We start from the raw sequence: 19,908 nt of genomic DNA, 5'->3' as shown, positions 1-19,908 counted from the left end.
GCTGTATGCCTACTCATGATCATGGGAATTGACTAAGTTCACAGATCATTCAGTTTGATATTTGCTCCACTTCTGGGCACAATTTTCCTGCTTCCTTCCTATTTTGTATATTCTATACTATCAACTAGCCTCCCTTCCTTTTTTTCTGTCTGAACTCCTACAAGTGTGTATGGAGGGACTAGAAGATTACAATGTTCAGGCTAGCTGAATGTGCTTCTTGCTGAACCCCTAGATTCTGTTCATCTAGGTTCAGAAGACTTCATTCCATCCAGACTCTGGCCCAGGGACTGAATTTGCTCCACGCACCAGAAGAACATCTCCTTCCTCTAGGATTCTGACATTGTCTGGCCCTACCCCTTTTTGCTCATAAATAATCACTCAATTAATTAAATTATTGATACTACATTCTATCACTAAAACCATCACTTTATTTTAGAATTTTTTTAAAAATATTTTTTTAGTTGTAGTTGGACACAATATCTTTATTTTATTTATTTTTATGTGGTGCTGAGGCTTGAACCCAGGGCTTTGCACATGCTAGGCGAGTGCTCTACCGCTGAGCCACAACCCCAGCCCTATTTTTGAAGTTTTTGCAAAGCTTGTCATTCCATAGAAAATCAGAGAATTAAGGTAACTGAGAAGCAGAGATTTTAATGACCTCATTTTACTGTTCAGTCAGGAAAAGCAACCTAAATAGTTTTTACATCACAATTTACATTATATTTTATATCAAATAAAATCAAGCTAATTTTTTTTTTTTAATTTTAACACGTTTCCACAAAATCTGGGAAAACTTACTTCTCCTTGTGTGTTGTTGGTCACCCTTTTGTCATCTATTTCTGAAAGAGAAATAGGTATAACTTATGAGAAATGAAATATTCTTCCTTGTATAATACAATTAACATTTTTATCAACATACCAAAATACTTTAATAATTGTCTATGCTTATACATTGCAATGTGGCTTAGAGCTGCAAAGGATAGCAGGACAGGAGTGGTTTTCTTCTGAGATAAACTTCTCTCAATGGTTTTTTAAAAAGGCAACGAAGATGCATTTCTCTTGACGTTCATGTTGCCACCTTTCAGTAGTCCAGAAAGAGAATCAGGGAAATGACTGTCTGAAACAACCACTGGTATTACCAACCTCATAGTGTCAAGGCACAAGCAACCTCTTCTTGATTTTGCTCCTGCTATCACTGTGTATTGAGTGTAGCCTCTGTCAAGCTTCTTCAAGTTTTCCATCAACAAAAACAAACCTCCTTTCCCACTCAACCCAATCACTATGACTGCAAGGAAGACAGGACCTTTCCTTCTACTGCCCCTGGGGAGAACCAGTTACTTTCTCAAACATCTTCTATGACAGTGCCCAGACAAATTCTACTCAGGTGGTATAAATGGTTGTGAGAAAAAGGCATTAAAGGGAGAGGTGCTCCTATGCACCTCTTCTGCAGGGGGAGAAGGTTCTGGGCCAGGTTTCTTTGCTTCCTCCTCACTTACTCTACATGAATTCTGCTTCTTGGCTTCTTGACCCAGTTGCACTTTCCTGATCCTTACGGTAGCCTGAAAGCTGACTGTATGAGAAGTCCATCAATGAGTTTTACTTAAGAGAAAATTATAAGAATATATATTCACAAGAAGATATATATTATGTAGGTGAAATTATTTCAAAACTACATGCACTGTATTTTTATTTTATAAAAGATAATAAATGTACATGAGGATAGGCATATGCATTCATAGATACCTATATGCTACCAGTAGTTACCTCTGAGTGATAACACATTTCTTCTTTATCTATATTTGTACTATTTGTTTTTCTTTTTATAATGAGCATGCATTACCCTAATCTAATAAACAGTGTATATCTATGTACATATATGTGTATGGGTAGAGATATAGATACATCTATGTATGGGTTAGATAAGAGATAATTACAAAAAAAAAAAGCTCACAAATAAGACAATGTAAGAAAGTTTGGAGGTAGAATACTTTGTGAGAGCTTTTATCTAATCAGTGCATTAATCCATGAATATGGATTAGCTGGGCAGTAATTGTAGGCAGGTGGAGAGTGGCTACAAGAGGCAGGTCACTGACGACATGACTTTGGGGTTTATATTTTGTTACTGGTGAGCGGAGGTCTCTCTGCTTTCTGGTGGCCATATTGTGAGCTGCTTTTCTCCTCCGCGACCTTCTGCCATGATGCCCTGCCTCACCTCAGGCCCAGAGCAATGGAGTCAGCCACTTATGTACTGAGATTTCTGAAATCATGAGCCCCAGATAAATGTCTCCTCCTCTACATTTTTCTTTCCAGGTCTTTTGATCTCAGGGATGAAAAGCTGACTAAAACAGCCTACATGTAGTAAAAAAAAATTATATAAATCCAACCAGGTATAAAGTTTGTATTCATGTAGTAAGACCCAAAAATATCCAAACAGCTAGAATGGAAATACTATGTATTCTAATCTGATATCTTGGTTACTAGATTTTGAAGTTTCAGAAATTTCTGATGAATTTTACCACCTTTATATAGGGAAGGGCAGACAGAAAGCTATTGATTTAGGACAAAAATCATAATTGTTTGATGAAACACTGCAAATAGCTGGCTCATTATTAGATAGTTACGCATATTGAACAGTTCTCTCAATGTGAGAACTTTTGTTACCACATTTAATTAAATATCAAATGTGATCCATTGTAACAATGCATGCATTAGGACCAATTAGATTGTCAAATGCCATTGTGGTTTCTTAGTATTTGGTCTTCAAAATTCAAAGGACCTCTGACTGTTTTAGTGATAAAACAGGATCCAGTCATTCAGCTTTTCACTTTTTCTAGTTTCTAATTTGAGCACACATAGAATAGTGTCTTTCCAAAGAAATGAGAAGAACTTCATTGACTGCATAATTCAACAAAAAAAGGTTGTTATTTTTATGTTGTTGACATACATCAACTAGTTATGTCATGAAAATAAGGACTGAGAAAACAATTCTATATTCTTATCATGATATTGAAGAGTAAAAACAAAATGACTTTCAAGTCAAAATGACTTAGATAAAAATACAACGAAAGCCCCCAAAAGATCATAATTTTCTTGAGATCTATTGTTTGAAGTGCATTTCTCCTTCCTTTACCAGATTACTATTAAATTGAATAGCCAGTCTTTTTGCCTCCTGAGCACCTCACATAAACACACCCATACTACAAGCTCATAGGGCACACTTACTGGGATGACATGCAGACATAAACACAATGTTCTCTCTAATTTGTACCATGAACATTGTCACCAAAAACGAATACCATAAGAGCACATGCAAGTTAGATTGGATAGAGAGAAGTGATGGGAGGGGAGGGGAGGGTAAGGGGGGATAGGAAGGGCAGCAGAATAGAATAGAAATTGCTGCAGTCCGGCTGCAGCAAAAGAACTGGGGGTGACGAGCAACTTGTGTAGATTGATACAGCAGGAGTGGGAGCCCTTTATTGTAGGACAGGAGGGGTATATATACATTACACACAGCTTATCTTAATTAACATAAACTAGATACAGCAGTCAACCAATAAGAAATCTCCACACTTAATGTCTCGCTGGTGTTACTTCACAAACCACTCCCTCTGGCAAAATGCCAGGCGCCATCTTGACTTGTTTACAGACCCTAACAAGAAATTATGATTGCTGTTTCTATATAGGTGATGATATGACCAATGTGATTCTGCAATCTATACAATCAGAAAAATGAGAAATTATACCCCGATTGATTCAAAAGTATGAATTGCCAAGAGCACATGCAAGGTCTCACCAACTCTGCACTAGGACATCAAATGGTGTTTATAATGTCTCCAGGGCCTCAAATGATGACCCACTGTCTAGCTGAAAAAGTGTCCAGGAATATTGGATTCCATGTGAAATATAAGGATAGATCCCAGGGTTCAAATACGTTTAGCTTTTTCATGAAACAGAAAAATAATACTATTTTGGAGTAGGGTTGAACAAAATTAGTTTTTTAACAGATGAGAGATGTGTTAATTTATTACCCATAATTAAAAACTACAAATCTGAGTCTGTTGTACCTACTTCAGATTTGTCTTATTCATATTGTCCCCTCTTTCAAGAGGCATTTGATCTGAAAGAAGAAATTCCTTGCCTTGGGAGAAAAATGTCTGTCATCTAAGAATGAAGGAATATACCATTTTGAAGGAATATACCATCATTGAAGATGGAGATAGGGCTATGAATGGTTCTAAAATGTTTTGAATGATAATTAGCTAGAAATTCATAATGTATTTAAATTCATGAAAGGAACAGAACAAATTCAGGATCTATATGAAAACACACACAAACTGCATACACCAATCATCTGATGGTCTAGATACATCAGTGAGATCTGATCAGACTTTTGAAATCTAGTTATAACAAAAAATTAAGTAACTACTATGTAAATGATGTTTAGGAGTAGGAAACAGGGAAGACAAAGACAATTTTTTTTCAAGTTTCTGCCACAGTCTGGCTGGGCACAATCGGGAGCCACTTGTCAAAAGAAACTAACTTTATTTTTAGAACCACACACGCCAAACAAAAGAGCCTCTCAGGAAAAATCCTCAGAGCCTCAACTGCCACCACTGGCTTTCCACAAGCCTCTCTCTCCCACACAAGCTTCTCTCTCTCTCCCACAATCCTCCTGCTCTGGAGGCCGATTGGCTGGGTCACGTAGGCGGAGCCAAAAAAGTCCCCCAATGAGCAGCTCCGTGGTCTGAAAGGGCAGGGAAACAGCCCAATGAGCATCACCGCAGAGGAGCCAATCAGCTAGATGTTGCTGGGGCCGCTGTGAGCCAATCATCAGCCGGCAGCTGGAAGTTTGCTGGGGCCCCTTCGGCTGTGGCTCTCAACAAGTTTCTGAACTATAAAAGAGAGAGAACTGCAAACAAGAAAGTAGCAGAATGTAAAGAGATATAAAAATAAGGAACACCTAGAAAGCCAGGGTTGAGGTTGGTAGAAAAATTTGTATTTTGACCAAAGCGCAGGAGAGCACATGTAATTTCTAACATGGTCTTCCACTCATCTGTCATGACCACACAAAATTACTTGATCTTCTTGAACTGCAGGGTATTCCTTCCATGTGACATGGGGGAGGATGTACAAGAACTCTTTCTCTGTGTTCCTTATTTTCTCATAAGCTTGTTTCAAGGAACAAAAATGTGGGACAATGACAGGAACAATTTCCCACTCCTTAAGTTCAGACTGAATAGAGCTATGTCCGTCCAAAGAGTACAGTATGGAAAGGGGGAGAGGTGAACAAGGACCTTCATCATAGTAAGGAAACTTGGCAAGCATTAATCCCACCAGGGGACCAAGGTCAACATCACCAGTTATAAATCATGGTGATAGCACAAACCCTTGCTATGAAGTCATAAAGATGGCTCCTTACCTCAGACAAAGGAATATTATACAATATACCTGATCCATATTCCTCTAAACTGTCAAGGACAATAAAAACAAACCTAAGAAATTATCTTACTCCAGAGCTGCCTAAGGAGACACAATAAATGTGACAGTATAGTAGATGGAGTCTTAGATAGGTAACAGGTAAAGGACATTAGATAAGAACTAAGGGAATCTGAACCATGCACACACCTGTAACCCCAGCTACTCGTGAGGCTGAGGCAGAAGGATTGAAAATTCAAGGTCAGCCTGGGGCCACTTAGTGAGTCCCTCGCTCAAAGTAAAAAAATTCAAAGGGCTAGTGATGTAACTCCATGGTAAAGTGTCCCTGGGCTCAATACCCATTGCTATACAAAATAAATAAACAAATCAATAAATAAGAACAAGTGGGAATCTGAATAAATGATAGATTTCAATTAATAATGATATATCAATATTAAGTCCTTATTCATAACAATATAACACTTTTGTGACTAATGTAAGACGTTGATAATAGGAAAACTGTGTAAGAGGATGATATATGGGACTCAGTATGCCCATTACATTTTTCTGTAGATCTTAAATTGTTCACATAATTAAATCTATTAATAAAAACTTGAGCAAGAAGAAAAATGCAAAATCCCTAAATGCAAATAAAAATTACCCCAAGAACATACTTTGTTTCTGTCATTGCTATCAGAATTCTGTGTATCATTTTAGGAATGCCAGGGAGTTAGAAACTAAGTAATGTAACTAAAAATAAGATCACAAGAACAATATCGTTTTTAAAATGTCATATTGGCCCAGTGAAAGAGATAAAGGAAAATGTAGGAATAAATTTATAAGAAAGATTTTAAAGTTCAGTGTGAAGTTGTTGAAAGCTGATTTAAGCAAATTGTGAATGGAAAAATGATTTCTGAATAAGTCCAATGATAATAATGATATTTTATTTACTGATTAAAAGTAGAGAGAGGTGGGACAGACAGTGAAAGAAAATCCTATGTCATGTATTTAATTATACATACCCACCACCTTACATTTGTTCCTCTTATCCAGAATGCTGATTTCCTCATACTCAGTACTGTTGTCCCCCAGGGTTCTGTTCAGATGGCAACTCCTCTTGGAAATCTTTCCTGATTCCTGGCTCCCCCATTTCTAACTGGAATTCATCCTGCCCCCAGTTTCCCACCCAACACCCACTGTACTCTCTATGCCTGGCCCATAGAACTCATCATCACATACTCTGTACTATGGCCATTAGTGTGTTATCTTCCCAGATGACCTGTGAAGCCTCTGTTTTGATTCTCTTCCATAGCTTTTAGTATATTATCACAGTTGGCACACTATTACAGCTTGTCAAATAGATGTCTCTAACTACCCATTTTTCACAAAACAAGACTGTCTGTTTGCTATTTCAAAATCCAGTAGGAGGACAACTATTGGTTCACAGGATGTGGTAGATATTTCTAGTGAATTAATAGTTGATTTATGAATTTGTTAAAGCAGAAGCCATGACTTCTATTTTTAAAAATTGTCTCACTAGACCCAAGGCAATTCTACAGACACTCAAATTCTCATAAATATTGCCTTACTGACTGAAAAAGGAATTTTTAGAGGAAAAGCAAGGATGTTACTTTGGTCTTCTGATTTCTTGAGATGGGGGTTGGGGGGGGAGTATCTGGCTCTAGAACAAAATATATAAAAGAAATTAAAAATAAGTGGTCAAGTCAAATTTAATATATTCTTTTATAAAAGTCAGTCTCAGACAATTACTAAAATCCTGGAAATGAATGATTTATTCAGGACATTGACTGCAGAAGAGCACAGATCCATATATAGAATTCTTTGGTAAGGAGAGAGCCAATTTCTTAGAATAAACTCAAAAAATGCAGACTTCTGATGAATTTAGATAACGGAGGATCACTTGAGCCTTTATTTTTAGCAGTTATTTTGGAAATGTGAAGGAAAAAGTCAGTTTGGAGGAAATTGGAGAACTTCCAATAAAAATAGTGTTGTAAATTGATGCTGTGAAGATTCCTCTCTTCAAACGCAAGAGTAATGACAGGGTAAATATAAAAAGAAATGACTAAAATGATAACTCCACAGTCTAAAGTAATCAAACATCTCTAAGGACTATAAACACAAGAAGAGCAAAATGCAGTAATCAGGTAAGGAATCACAGGCCCATGAGACTTTAGATCCAGAAGCAGGCAAAAGCAACCAAAAGTTCTATCCCCCACATTTGTAAGGAGACTGACTTCATGTGAAGGACAGGACAAAAACAAGGTCTCTGTCACTTGCATTGGGAAAAAGCACTGATCTGTGTCCCCAGGGAGACAGGAGATAACCAAAGTGTTAGGGCAAACCATCATGCACTTCAAGACTGCTTAAGTTTTCTTCCGCTATCATCATGGAACAGGACCTCATTCCATCAAAAGAGGTGAAAGACCTCTGTAATGAAAACTACAGAACTCTAAAAAAAGAAATTGAAGAAGACCTTAGAAGATGGAAAGATCTCCCATGTTCTTGGAGAGGCAGAATTAATTTTGTCAAAATGTCCATACTACCAAAAACAGCTATACAGATTTAGTGCAAGTTCTATTAAGGTTCTGATGACGTTCTTCATAGAAATAGAAAAAGCAGTCACAAAATTCATTTGGAAAAATAAGAGACCCAGAATAGCCAAAACAATGCTTAGTGACAAAACTGAAGCAGGAAGCATCACAATCCAACCTTATATCATACGACAGAGCCTATAGTAACAAAAATAGCGTGATATTGGCACCAAAGCAGACATGAAGACCAATGGTACAGAATAAAAGACACAGAGACAATCCCACCAGCAATGTATGAGTGTATCTTTTCCCCCCATCCTTGCCAACATTTATTGTTTCTTGTATTCTTGATAATTGCTATTCTGACTAGAGTGAAATGAAATTTCTGTGTAGTTTTAATTTGCATTTCTCTGTTAGTGATGTTGAACAATTTTTAATATATTTGATCATTCATATTTCTTTTTCTATGAAGTGCCTGTTCAATTCCTTTGCCCATTTATTGATTGGGTTTTTTTGGTGTTAAATTTTTTGAGTTCTTTGTATGTCTTGGAGATTAATGGACAACAGTACTGAGTATGAGGAAAGCAGCATTCTGGATATGAGGAACAAATGTAAGGTGGTGGGTATGTATAATTAAATAGATGACAGTAGGATTTTCTTTCACAGTTTGTTCTACCTCTCTCCACTTTTAATCAGTAAATAAAATATCATCATTCATTTGCCAGTATCCCCTATCCCCCCAAAAAATGGGCAAAGGAACTGAACAGATACTTCACAGCAGAACAGATACAATCAGTCAATAAATATACGAAAAAATGTTCGTCATCTTTAGTGGTTTCAGAAATGCAAATTAAAACTACACTGAGATTCCATCTCACTCCAGTCAGAATGGCAATTTGCAAGAATACAATTGGTTCTTGTTTTTACTTCTTGCGCTTGCAGAGTCTTGTTGAGGAAATCAGTTCTTAAGCCAACGTGGTGGAGATTTGGGCCTACTTTATCTTCTAGTAGACACAGGGTCTCTGGTTTAATGCCTAGTTCCTTAATTCATTTTGAAATGAGTTTTGTGCAGGGTTAAAGATGGGCATCTAATTTCATTTTTTTTACATAAGAATTTCAGTTTTCCCAGCACCATTTGTTGAAGAGGTTATCTATTCTTCAATGTATGTTTTTGGTGCCTTTATGTAGTATGAGATGACTGTATTTCCATGAGTTTATCTTTTAGATGTACTCCTGGGTACAACCACTCTGGAAAGCAGTATGGAGATTCCTCAGAAAACTTGGAATGAAGCCGCATTTGACCCAGTTATCCCACCGCTAGCTGGAGAAGCTAGAAATCTGGAAATGCTAAAAGGACTTAAAATCAGCATATTATAGTGACACAGCCACATCAATGTTTATAGCAGCTCAATTCACAAAACTCAAGCTATGGAACCAACCTAGGTGCCCTTCAATAGAAGAATGGATGAAGAAAACATGGTACATATACGCAATGGAATATTACTCAATTATAAAGAAGAATGAAATTATGGCATTTGGCAGTAAATGGATGGAACTGGAGACTACCATAATGCTAAGTAAAATAAGCCAATGCCACAAAAACAAAATCTGAATGTTCTCTCAGGTATGCAGATGCTGACTCACAATAGGCAAGTGCAGGGGGAATGAGGAGTGGAGGTTCACTGGATTGGAGTGGGAGCAGAATTGGAAAGACAGTAGAATGAATTGGACATAACTTTCCTGTGTTTATACTCCACATCATGTACAACCACAAAAATAAGACATTATCTCCATGTATATGTGATGTCAAAATACATTCTTCTGTCATGTATAACTAAAGAGAACAAATAAAATTTCTTTTAAAAAGTCCTCATTCCAGGTTAAAAGGTGTAGTATCAAACCAAGACTCCAGGACATTAACAAGAAAGGGTAAGCATAAAAAAAAAAAAAAAGAATCCACCCAAGATGAAAATTAAAATTAAATTAAAATTTCAAAGCACAAGAAGAAAAATTTAGGAATATTGCCTAAAAAGCAATTGAAATACTGATTTTCTGCAGACAAAATGAAAACTTCAGAGCAATTTGAAAGTTTCTTTAACATAAGTATATTTGGGACCCACAAATAACTATAGAAGTAAGTAAAGTAAGTATATTGAAACAGAAAATGTACAAGTAAAAGGAGACTAAAGTAAAACAAGAGCAGATAGATACAAAAGAAAACAATTAGAAATACAAAATTCAGTCATGGAAATAAAAGACTCAATAAAGTTGAAAAACTTTATGGTGTACTAAGCATAGCCAAAAATCTTGGGAAATAGATAAATATAGAGAAAGATTATAAAGGGCAAAGAGAAGAAGAGAGGGGAGAAGGGTCTTTGGGACCTGAGCAGTGAGTGCCCTGGGATGTTGGTTTATTTGTTTTGACTCCTCTATGCTGGACTGAATGCTGGAGAAGCTAGAAATCTGGAAATGCTAAAAAGAACAAACAGAAGTAGTTGAAGCTCAGAAGTTAAACCTATTGTCTCTAACCAAAGGACCAGAAAAGGGACAACACAGCAAGAAAACCCAGTTTTAGACAATGACATCTATTTCAGATATGGAACTGGGGTGCAAACATGGGGCCTCACTGCTGATGCTGTCAGCAAGGAGAGAGTAGGAAACCTAAATTTCCATGTTCACACAGCTGTGAGGAGGCACCCCTTTTCCCTTGACTCTACTTGGGAATTACCACAGACCAATTGGGAACTCCAGAAGTAATGAGGCCCATTGTCATGATACCAACAGATGCCAAGTGGATCCTGGGCTGACACCGTCACCCAGTGATAATGAGATAATGCCGTTTTCCCCAGGTCTATTTATTAGAAGCATCCAAATGGCACTTTCACAATCATCCAGTGGTAATGATGAACTTCATTAAGAACAAAGTCAGTTTCATGAGTTGCTTTTCCAAGCACTTCATAGATTAGTAATTTCTCATTTGAAATCATGAGGCCAGAAGGAAGTTGCACAATATTTTCAAAACTGTAGGACTCTATGCCCAGTGAATTTTTACTTGAGGAATCATAGAGAAATAAAGATATCCTCAGGCAAAAGAAAACAGATTTTTCACTAGCAGACCTCCCATAAAGAATGGCAAATGAAAGTTCTGTAGCCAGAGAGAAAAAAAAATTGAAAAAATATTTCTATCTCTGCAACTTTCTATGCATCTTTAATTATTTTTAAACCAAAGGTAAAAACAAACAGAGGGAAAAAACTAGATTGGGCATAATTTAATAGGAAAGTAACAAATTAATAATACTATGAGAAATTTACCCACATCCAAAAAGATGAAGACATAAGACATGTGAAGCAAAAGTCGGGAAAAACAAAGCATTGATGGAAAGTCCAAAAAATATATAAAAGTGCGATATAATGAATATATAGAGAATGAGGGAGTAGAAGGAAAGTTAGAATATTTTCCAAAATTAGAAAGCTACATAGATCATCTAATTAAAACGAGGTAACAAAGAAGTTGATAAAGACAAGTCCACATCTAGACCATAAACTTTCAGGACATCTCCTTTAAAGAAAAACACAAGGGTTAAGAAGGGTTAAGAGAGAGAGAGAGAGAGAGAGAGAGAGAGAGATAGATAGTTAATCACCATGGGAAAATATCTCACATTTTATTCTAAGTATGAAGTCAAATTTCTGAGAAAAATTCCAGAAGACAAAGACACTGAGCTTACCACAAGTGGTTTTCTAAATTTTATTTATCAAAGGACAAAATATGAACATTTTTAAGGATTTGAAAATATCGAGTTCTACTTTATTTCCTTGATGAATACAATGAACAAATGTGTATACATTCCAGAGTATTTAAAAATAAAAGTTGGGGCTGGGGATGTGGTTCAAGCAGTAGCGCGCTTGCCTGGCATGCGTGCTGCCCGGGTTCAATCCTCAGCACCACATACAAAGATGTGGTGTCTGCCGAAAAACTAAAAAATAAATAAAATTCTCTCTCTCTCTCTCTCTCTCTCTCTCTCTCTCTCTCTCTCTCTTTAAAAAAAAATAATAAAAGTAAGACCACTTGTACAAAGTGAAATGAAAGAATTTTTCTTACCTTTCATAAACATCCTAGTTGAACATGTATTTCATCATAAAATAGATTATACACCCCAAAATGGAGTGAAAGATTGAGGAAACTCCAGATATTGTTTCCAAAGTTCTAATTTTTATCCCAGTCTAAAAATGAAATTGTTAGTTTCTTTCATTAGTATTTTTCTTGAGTGGCTTAGGTTATTCACACATATTAAAGATTTTTGTTAAATACAGTGATTTGTTTTATAACAAGGCTGTTTTTCATGGTTTCAAAATACTTTCTATTTCCTCCATACTCTGAATTTTGGAGGAGTTTTGAAAATGAGATACATATTACTATGTAAACGCTATTTAGAATTCAGACTTGGCCTTTTCCCAGTCCATTCATTTGAGAACTACTCTTATTAGCCAAAAGGAATTCAGTATATTATAGTCATTTGTTAACATATCACGGTTATTTTATTTTAGTGAACATAATAGAAGATGTTAATAAAAACTGTGTATTCTGTGATTTCAGTTAATTTCATCCAAGAAGATGAAACAGAAATACTAATCCTAAAATGCAGTGGATGGTTTCTTTCCTTGAATTTACAAAAGGGCAGTTTGAAGTAGCAGAGGGACAGGCAGATTCTATGATCTCATGCATGTCATCTTGGTGAGTGTCCACCAAGGTAGTGTGGCCAGCCATGACCAGATCGGTAGAACTCACTGAAAGAGGACAGAATTGAGCCATCACTGTGTGTGAGGACAAGAAATCACATGACTTTTCCACTTGTCAAGGAGCTTGTTCCATTGGCACTATATAAACTGAATTCAGCTGAGAGAGCTGAGTGTGTCTGCTCTCACAGGAAGAAAGAAATTGATATTTCCAGTATTCCTTTCTTTCCATGGCAAAGACTGTAGATTTGTTTTCATTAATACTTCTCTTCTCTGACCGTTTATTTTCATTTTATCCTTTAAAATTAACCCTGGGAAAGAGATTTGATGAATTTCCTAAATTACCCAGAGCTATAAGTGGAAAGAAAAGCTAAATTTTTTATTTATATTGCGAACATTTTTATTAGCTGCAGTGTCATTTCATACTTTTTAAGTCCTACAAAGTTTATCATTTAAAATCATCAATCTAAGTAAATACTGTGCTCAGTGAAAGAGGCCAGGTACAAAAGACCACATGTTACATGATTCCCTTTGTACAAAATATGTTCACTGTTTTTTGTCATATCTGCAAAACCTTTGTGATATTTTTCACATGGCATTCTTATATACATTACTTTTTAGAGATATAAACTTCTAGTATAGTTTTGTCCTAAAAAAAAAAAATCACCAATCTACAATTGATGTTTCACAATTTTCTCAAAAATATAAGAAAGATATTTGGTATTCTTGATTGTACTATCACAATTTTTATAGATTTTATAAAATATTAAACATCAATCCCCACTGACTATAAAACATTTCATATATACCTTTATAATAAAAAACCATTGGTTTAAATGTCTTCGTGGGATGAGAATGCATTATTTTGCTATTAAAATGCATTCTTATTGGCTAGAAAAATTCATGGTTAAAAAAATATCATGAAGTGTTTTCTAAGTCAGTGAAATTCATCTAGCACAACCATAAAAATTCCATGGGCTTTCACACCAAAGTTTGAGTTGAAAAATGAGACCATGTAAGTTTACTAAGTATGGTGATAATTTCTTGATTTTTTGTTTTGTTTTGTTTTTGTATGTGTGTGTTTATCAATGGAAATACTGCAGCGAATGTAGCGGCAATTTTTTGTGTTTAAGAAAAGTCATGACTGAACCTTGTGAATATTATCATTTCCTCCTGGATAACTTTGCACGGAAAAAGCCTTTATTTAACTACAATCTTCAAGCTAAATAATAAGTATTACCAGAGACGGATTCTTTTCCTTTTTATCCCCCTTAATCTACTACTAACAAGTGAATAAGCAATATGATTTTAGACTAAACACTAGTCAGCATTTAAATTTGTCTTCCTTCAGGAGGCACTATCAGTACATTTTACACAGAGAATACTAATGAGTGCAGAATAAAATCCTTAATTATGCAGATATCCTTTCCCCATTTCTCTCTTTCTCTCTCTCTCTCTCTCTCTCTCTCTCTCTCTAATACTGTTGATCAAGCGCTAAAAAGAAATGCTACCCCTTTCCCCCCTCAACTTCCTCAGTGATATCCAAAGGGTTCAGGTGAGACCATGTTATTTTTACATCCATCTTTTGTGTTTTGCTGGATTATGAAAAGCTTAGCTGCTTTGGTTTGGGTTCTGTTTGACAACAGTGTGTATTCCCTTCTTTATAAGAAGTGTCTTTGAAACTTTAGGAGATAATGCTTTTGACTCCCTCTTTTTCAAGTCAGCCAAGAAAAAATATTTATCTGCTGTAATACAATCTGGTTGAAATTGTAGTCTAGTGTGTTCTCACTCATCAGGAAATTTAAGCAAACTACACAAAACTGATAAAGTTGGAAAGAAATCTTGTATTTAAAAAAAAATTTTTTTGAAGCTTCTCAGTGGTGCAGGTGCTTTACTTGCCACTGTATTGATAAAGTTTAAGGATTGGTTTAACTATGACAAGTGAACAGATATGACTGAGATAAGATTAGCATTTAACTTAGCAAACATCTGGAAGAATCAAATAATTAAGCAGGACTGTGGGGTCACTGCATGACTTACTACTAAAGTGTGATCAGAGAACCAGGTGAGGGCAGCATCTGAGCCAACACAGGAGCAGACTACATGCATAGATAAGCAGAGGCTTGCAGGGTGTGGAGTGAGCTATACAGGCAGTAATTTTGTATCCAAAAGACCAAATTTAAAAAGTCAGCAGATGGGATGGGGTTTGGAGGGATAATTCAGTCCTGAAGACCAGAATTGGTGCAGATCAATTTTCATGGAATCAATTTACTAAGATTGAGGGACACAATTGCTCAGATCCTGGGCAGAGAATAGTTGTTAAAGACTGATTCACAGAACCAGGAAAACAAACAGGAAAAACAGAACAACAAATAAGAACTTGCCTTAGGATTAAATTTTGAGATTCTGTTTAGAGTAGCGTGGTTGGTGACATCATTTATCAGAGCTAGAAAAGCAAAATTGTCAAAGGCATTAAGACTTGCAGAAGCAAAGAAAACTGCAGAGATCAGAGACATTCCAGAGTGAAAGGTTCACAATTCAAATTTGGCCTCAGGCAGAGGCAATAACAGGAGAATAGAGAACCCAGAAGAGATTGTGGCAGTTGTTGATACTAGAGTGATAAAATTAAGGAGTGTCAAATATACAATTTGTCCCTACCTTAAGATTTTTTGAGAAGTGAATAAATATTATAAAAATCTCTTAAAATAATAAGTTCCAAAAAATTCAAAGATCTACAGACCATTAATTGAAAGGTCTGGAACAGGTACAAAATTTAGGTCAAGTGAGTCATATTAAAACTGAAATCTGGACTCCTCTGACTTGATTAACTGATCATTTCCTTACTATATCTGCTAAGCACCGGAAAGGATAAACCTTTAAACACTTTTACAAAATGTAAACATTTAGAGGCCTTTAAAAATTTCTTAAATATAAATGTCCAATTGTCAACAAAAAATTTTAGGCACAAAAAGACAATACTGATAACTAAAGAAAATGGAGGCAGACCCATAGGAAATTCAGATATTAACATTAGTAGTCAAAGGATATATTAATAATATGCTATATTAGTAAAAATAGAGAGAAACATAGAACATAGACTAAAAGATACATAATTTAAACAAGGAAATAGAAACTATGAAGAAAAACAACTTCACGAACTTCAACAGACAAGATCTAAACTTAATGCAATGACTTGTTTTAAGGGCATAGCAGAGGATGTAATTCAGTTAGTGCATGAAAAACAAAGGTAAGTAGAATTATTCAACCTGAAGTACAAAGAACAGAAAAAATAAAACTGAGAATAGAGACATTTGAGACACAGTCACAAGGTATGAAATAAGGATAAATTAGAGTCCTAAACATAGAGGAAGGAAAGAATAGAAAAATAATAGCTAAGAAGTAAACCAAACAAGAAACCATCAGATGACTAATACAAGAAGCCTGATAAACCCCAAACAGGATGAGGGAGAAAAGGACAGGAGAAAAGAAAATTTGCACAAAGGCTTATTATAACAAACTCTAGAAGGCCAAAGACAAAAGAGAAAACCTTTAAAAAAGTTAAAATAAAACAAGTGATCCTTTCTACAAGGGTACCAATAAAATCATCCAAACCAAAAGACAATGGGATAACATTTAAAGGCCTGAACCCAGAAGTCTATATTCAAATTAACTTTCCAATATAAAGGTGAAGGATCAAATCATCAAATCATGCTCCTCGTCTAGTTTGTCATTTAAAATATTATAGTCAATCTTTTCTCTTCATCAACATAAATCTTTACTTGACCCACAAGGGTGGCATGTCATAACCAGCTAGGTAATGCTTTTCTTATGAATTAGGGGAAAGTCTACATCTGGCGAGTGGAATAGAGGAGTGGAAGCTAACCTTCCATGGTAGGTGGACAGTAAGGCATTTTATAATTACTCTGTAACTCTAATTTCCCTTCAAGTCTGATTAGGGCAATTTCTGAAATATTTCTGATAAGAAAATGTGACTGTAACTTTTTCCACACAGCACTGTTAAGAATGCTCAGGATATCTTTTAGTTTTATATTCCAACCCTCTATCTACCTTGTCAGCAAAACAGGATACTATCTTAACTCTTTTGTGTATTTCCACCAGCTTTTCTTTTTAATCTTTTCTAGCACGATTTATGGGGAAAACTTAATTCTGTTCTAATAGAAAAGTAGGAACAGAGAAAAACAATTTATAGTCATCTTTTGGAGATGCCCTAAAAGTTTAATCATGAGGACATTGGTGCTATCTTTGACAGTCTCAAAAGGAATTTACCATCAGATCTGTGAAAACTGCAATGAAATATAAAGTATCCCATTTCAGTGGATTCTCTACATTCATATCAAACATACTTGAAGGTAGAGCCTTTTTCCAGAAATCTTTGAATCATATCTATCTTCTGAGATCATCCACAGTTAAACAATACAAGGAAGAGACAGTCTAAGATGAAAATTCCACAGAGGGCTTTAAATCTACTAAATCTAAGAGTAATCGCTGACCTAGGATCCCTCAGAACTGAATTGAAATAAATCAAATACAAATGAAAGAAATTACTGTGCATAGCTCAGTCCTTCCTTTTGCATTTAGATTTGGTATCTCCTTGTGGTTTTAGCATTCTAGCATAGATTGTCTGTTTAACATGCCAAAGAAATTTATCATGTATATCTTAAAGGTGGTAGATGACTAAAATACCCAACTTTTCTTTACAGCAGGGCTAAATGTAATAGCGCTGTGCAAAACCTCCTAAAGCAGCTATAGTGAAGCCTCTCTTCCTAATGCACCACTCTCCCACTTTCCAACAGGAGGGCTGGACCTCAGCCATTCTGCTGAGAGCCTGCTGGGCTCTGCTGGAGGCCAGTCTGGTTGGGACTTCAACTTAAGTCATCAGGCAGTGGTTTCAGCTGTGTTTTTCTCTGAGCTCTTAGATATAGTCAAAACTGAATCCCAAATTGAAACCATCAGAGCAATGAATTTTATATGCCCTGGGAAGGGGGACATGGGAAAAGAAGAAAACAGTAAAAATAACTTCACCCTGTTGTGCCAAGATTCACACAGCTGTATTTTCTTTCAATATTATTTATAGCTTTCCATTTTTAATTGATGAAAGTAGAAACATAATCATATCATTTAATATATTTTTATCTCTCAGAGCCTCCTCCCACAATGGCTTATTTTAGGGGAAGACCCTGAAAGCTGGGTGCAAGGAAGGAATAATGAATGAAATGATAAAGAAAACCAAGATGGATATGTTGGTTTACTAAGGAAGCACCACCATGGAGTTATAGCCCTAGCCCTCCAAACTACTTTTCTGCTCGTATTTCATAATTTCTGCTGCCACTTCCAAGCACAGTAAAAGAGCAGAAAAAGCAGATCCTTTGAAACCTCAAGTCTGTTTTTCATTAGCATTCTCAATTTTTATGAACTTAGTTTCTCTTATAAAATATATCTTACCCTACCACATAGCCATTTTAGATGAAGGCCAAAAAGCTGTTGCATCATCTTACTGGTTTCAATTTTCAATCACTGGGAAATGTTTTCTGCCTACTTTGAGTTGGAATTTGCCACATTTTCTCCAGGAAAATAAGTTGATTTGCTTAGTAAATGGGTTTTCTCTTCGTGGGGATGACATCAGTTCAAACAGCCTGCATATTACAGTAATTCAGGTTTGTTTGTTTTTTTTTAATCTGTGTCCTTCTCAGAGAACTACCTAGAGAACTGATTATAAAACATAGTTTTTACATTAGTTTTATGGATAAATTTTAAAATATTTATCAGGCAATGTTGGAAAATGAAAAGTAATTATTTAATAAGCCCTTAACACCTTCGCAATAGTGCATTTTATGTCATTTTGATCTATAGTTTCCTTTAAACAGGTGAGATTTTGATGATTTAGTTTTAGTCATTTTATATTATTAAAATTTTGTTTTATATTACCTTAAATATCACAAAATTCTTTTTTTATTTTTTAGAAAATACCACTATTATTTATTTTTTTAAAGAGAGAGAGAGAATTTTAACATTTATTTTTTAGTTTTTGGCAGACACAACATCTCTGTTTGTATGTGGTGCTGAGGATCGAACCCGGGCCGCACGCATGCCAGGCGAGCGCGCTACCGCTTGAGCCACATCCCCAGCCCATCACAAAATTCTTAGCAGAGTTCCCAAATGAAGTCCTATGACTAGTTTCCTTGTAAGTAAAAGGAAGGGACATGAGTCTGGGATTGTGGCTGAGTGGCAGAGCACTTGCCTTTCACATGTGAGGCACTGGGTTTTATCCTCAGCACCACATAAAAATAAAGTAAAGGTATAAAAAAAGGAAGGGAGATGATTGAGGTGAGCATGCAGAAATTATTCAAAGGTTAACAATTTGGATGATAACAATAGGAAATCGCTTTAGAGATGAAGCTGAGAGGCACTAGATCTAGAAGAGCATTAGCTAATTACCAATATCTGGAATATTTAGTTCTCTTTCCCTTTATAGAAGCGCTATACTTCCTTCTTCACACTGGTTGCTAATACTGTTGGTGACTTATTAAAGCTGCCTTGTGACTTGCATCAGTCAGCCAGAACATATGTAATAGGTTTTCATTTCTAGAGAAGATAATGATATACAAAAGTTCACTCCAAAAATTGCCGCAGTCTGGCTGGGCACAAATCACGAGCCACTGAAGCAGGAACAAACTTTATTTTTAAACTGCAGGAAAACACTTCACACAGCTCCAGGGGAATCCTCCCGAATGCAAGGAGGCTTGTCCAGGAACCCCCAGCCGGAAATATCTCTCCCGGAAATCCCTCCTCCTGCATTTCCCCAACCAATGGGAACTCTCAGGGAATCCCCGGAAATCCTGACGAGAACTCCAAAATAGTGCGAGAACTGAAAAGTTGCGGCAGAGGCGGATAGTAATGCCTCACCTGTCAATCAATACTGTTGGCAAAATGCCAGGGGCCATACAGACTCGGCCGTGGCTCTCAGCATCTCCCCCTTTTTGTTTAATTAAACAACAAGCAATGTGTCTTAGGGACCGTGCCTGTTAGGCAGTCCAATTCAACATATGGTCCTTACCCGTCATCGGATGAACTGACCTCTAGGCGTCAGCCTCCTGTCTTAGGTTGGTACCACTGCAATTGGATCATACCCGTCACTGACTACCGGTCCAGCATACAGCCATACTTGTGGATAGGCCTTTGCACCAGT

At 36.2% G+C, this 19,908-nt stretch overlaps 1 protein-coding gene across 1 annotated transcript in view; it reads right to left on the bottom strand.

Moving 5' to 3' along the window:
• Positions 1-19,908, bottom strand: part of Ppp1r1c (protein phosphatase 1 regulatory inhibitor subunit 1C) — a 139,762-nt gene that overhangs the window by 62,660 nt on the left and 57,194 nt on the right. Inside the window, exon 3 of the mRNA XM_015481053.2 lies at positions 799-839. Coding sequence (XP_015336539.1) covers positions 799-839 — 41 coding nt within the window. The remainder of the gene's footprint in view (positions 1-798; positions 840-19,908) is intronic.

Source organism: Marmota marmota, unplaced genomic scaffold, assembly GCF_001458135.2.
Source record: "Marmota marmota marmota unplaced genomic scaffold, marMar, whole genome shotgun sequence".
Taxonomy (NCBI): domain Eukaryota; kingdom Metazoa; phylum Chordata; class Mammalia; order Rodentia; family Sciuridae; genus Marmota; species Marmota marmota.
Note: the sequence above shows the minus strand (reverse complement) of the source record. Positions and strands in the feature narration are given on the sequence as shown.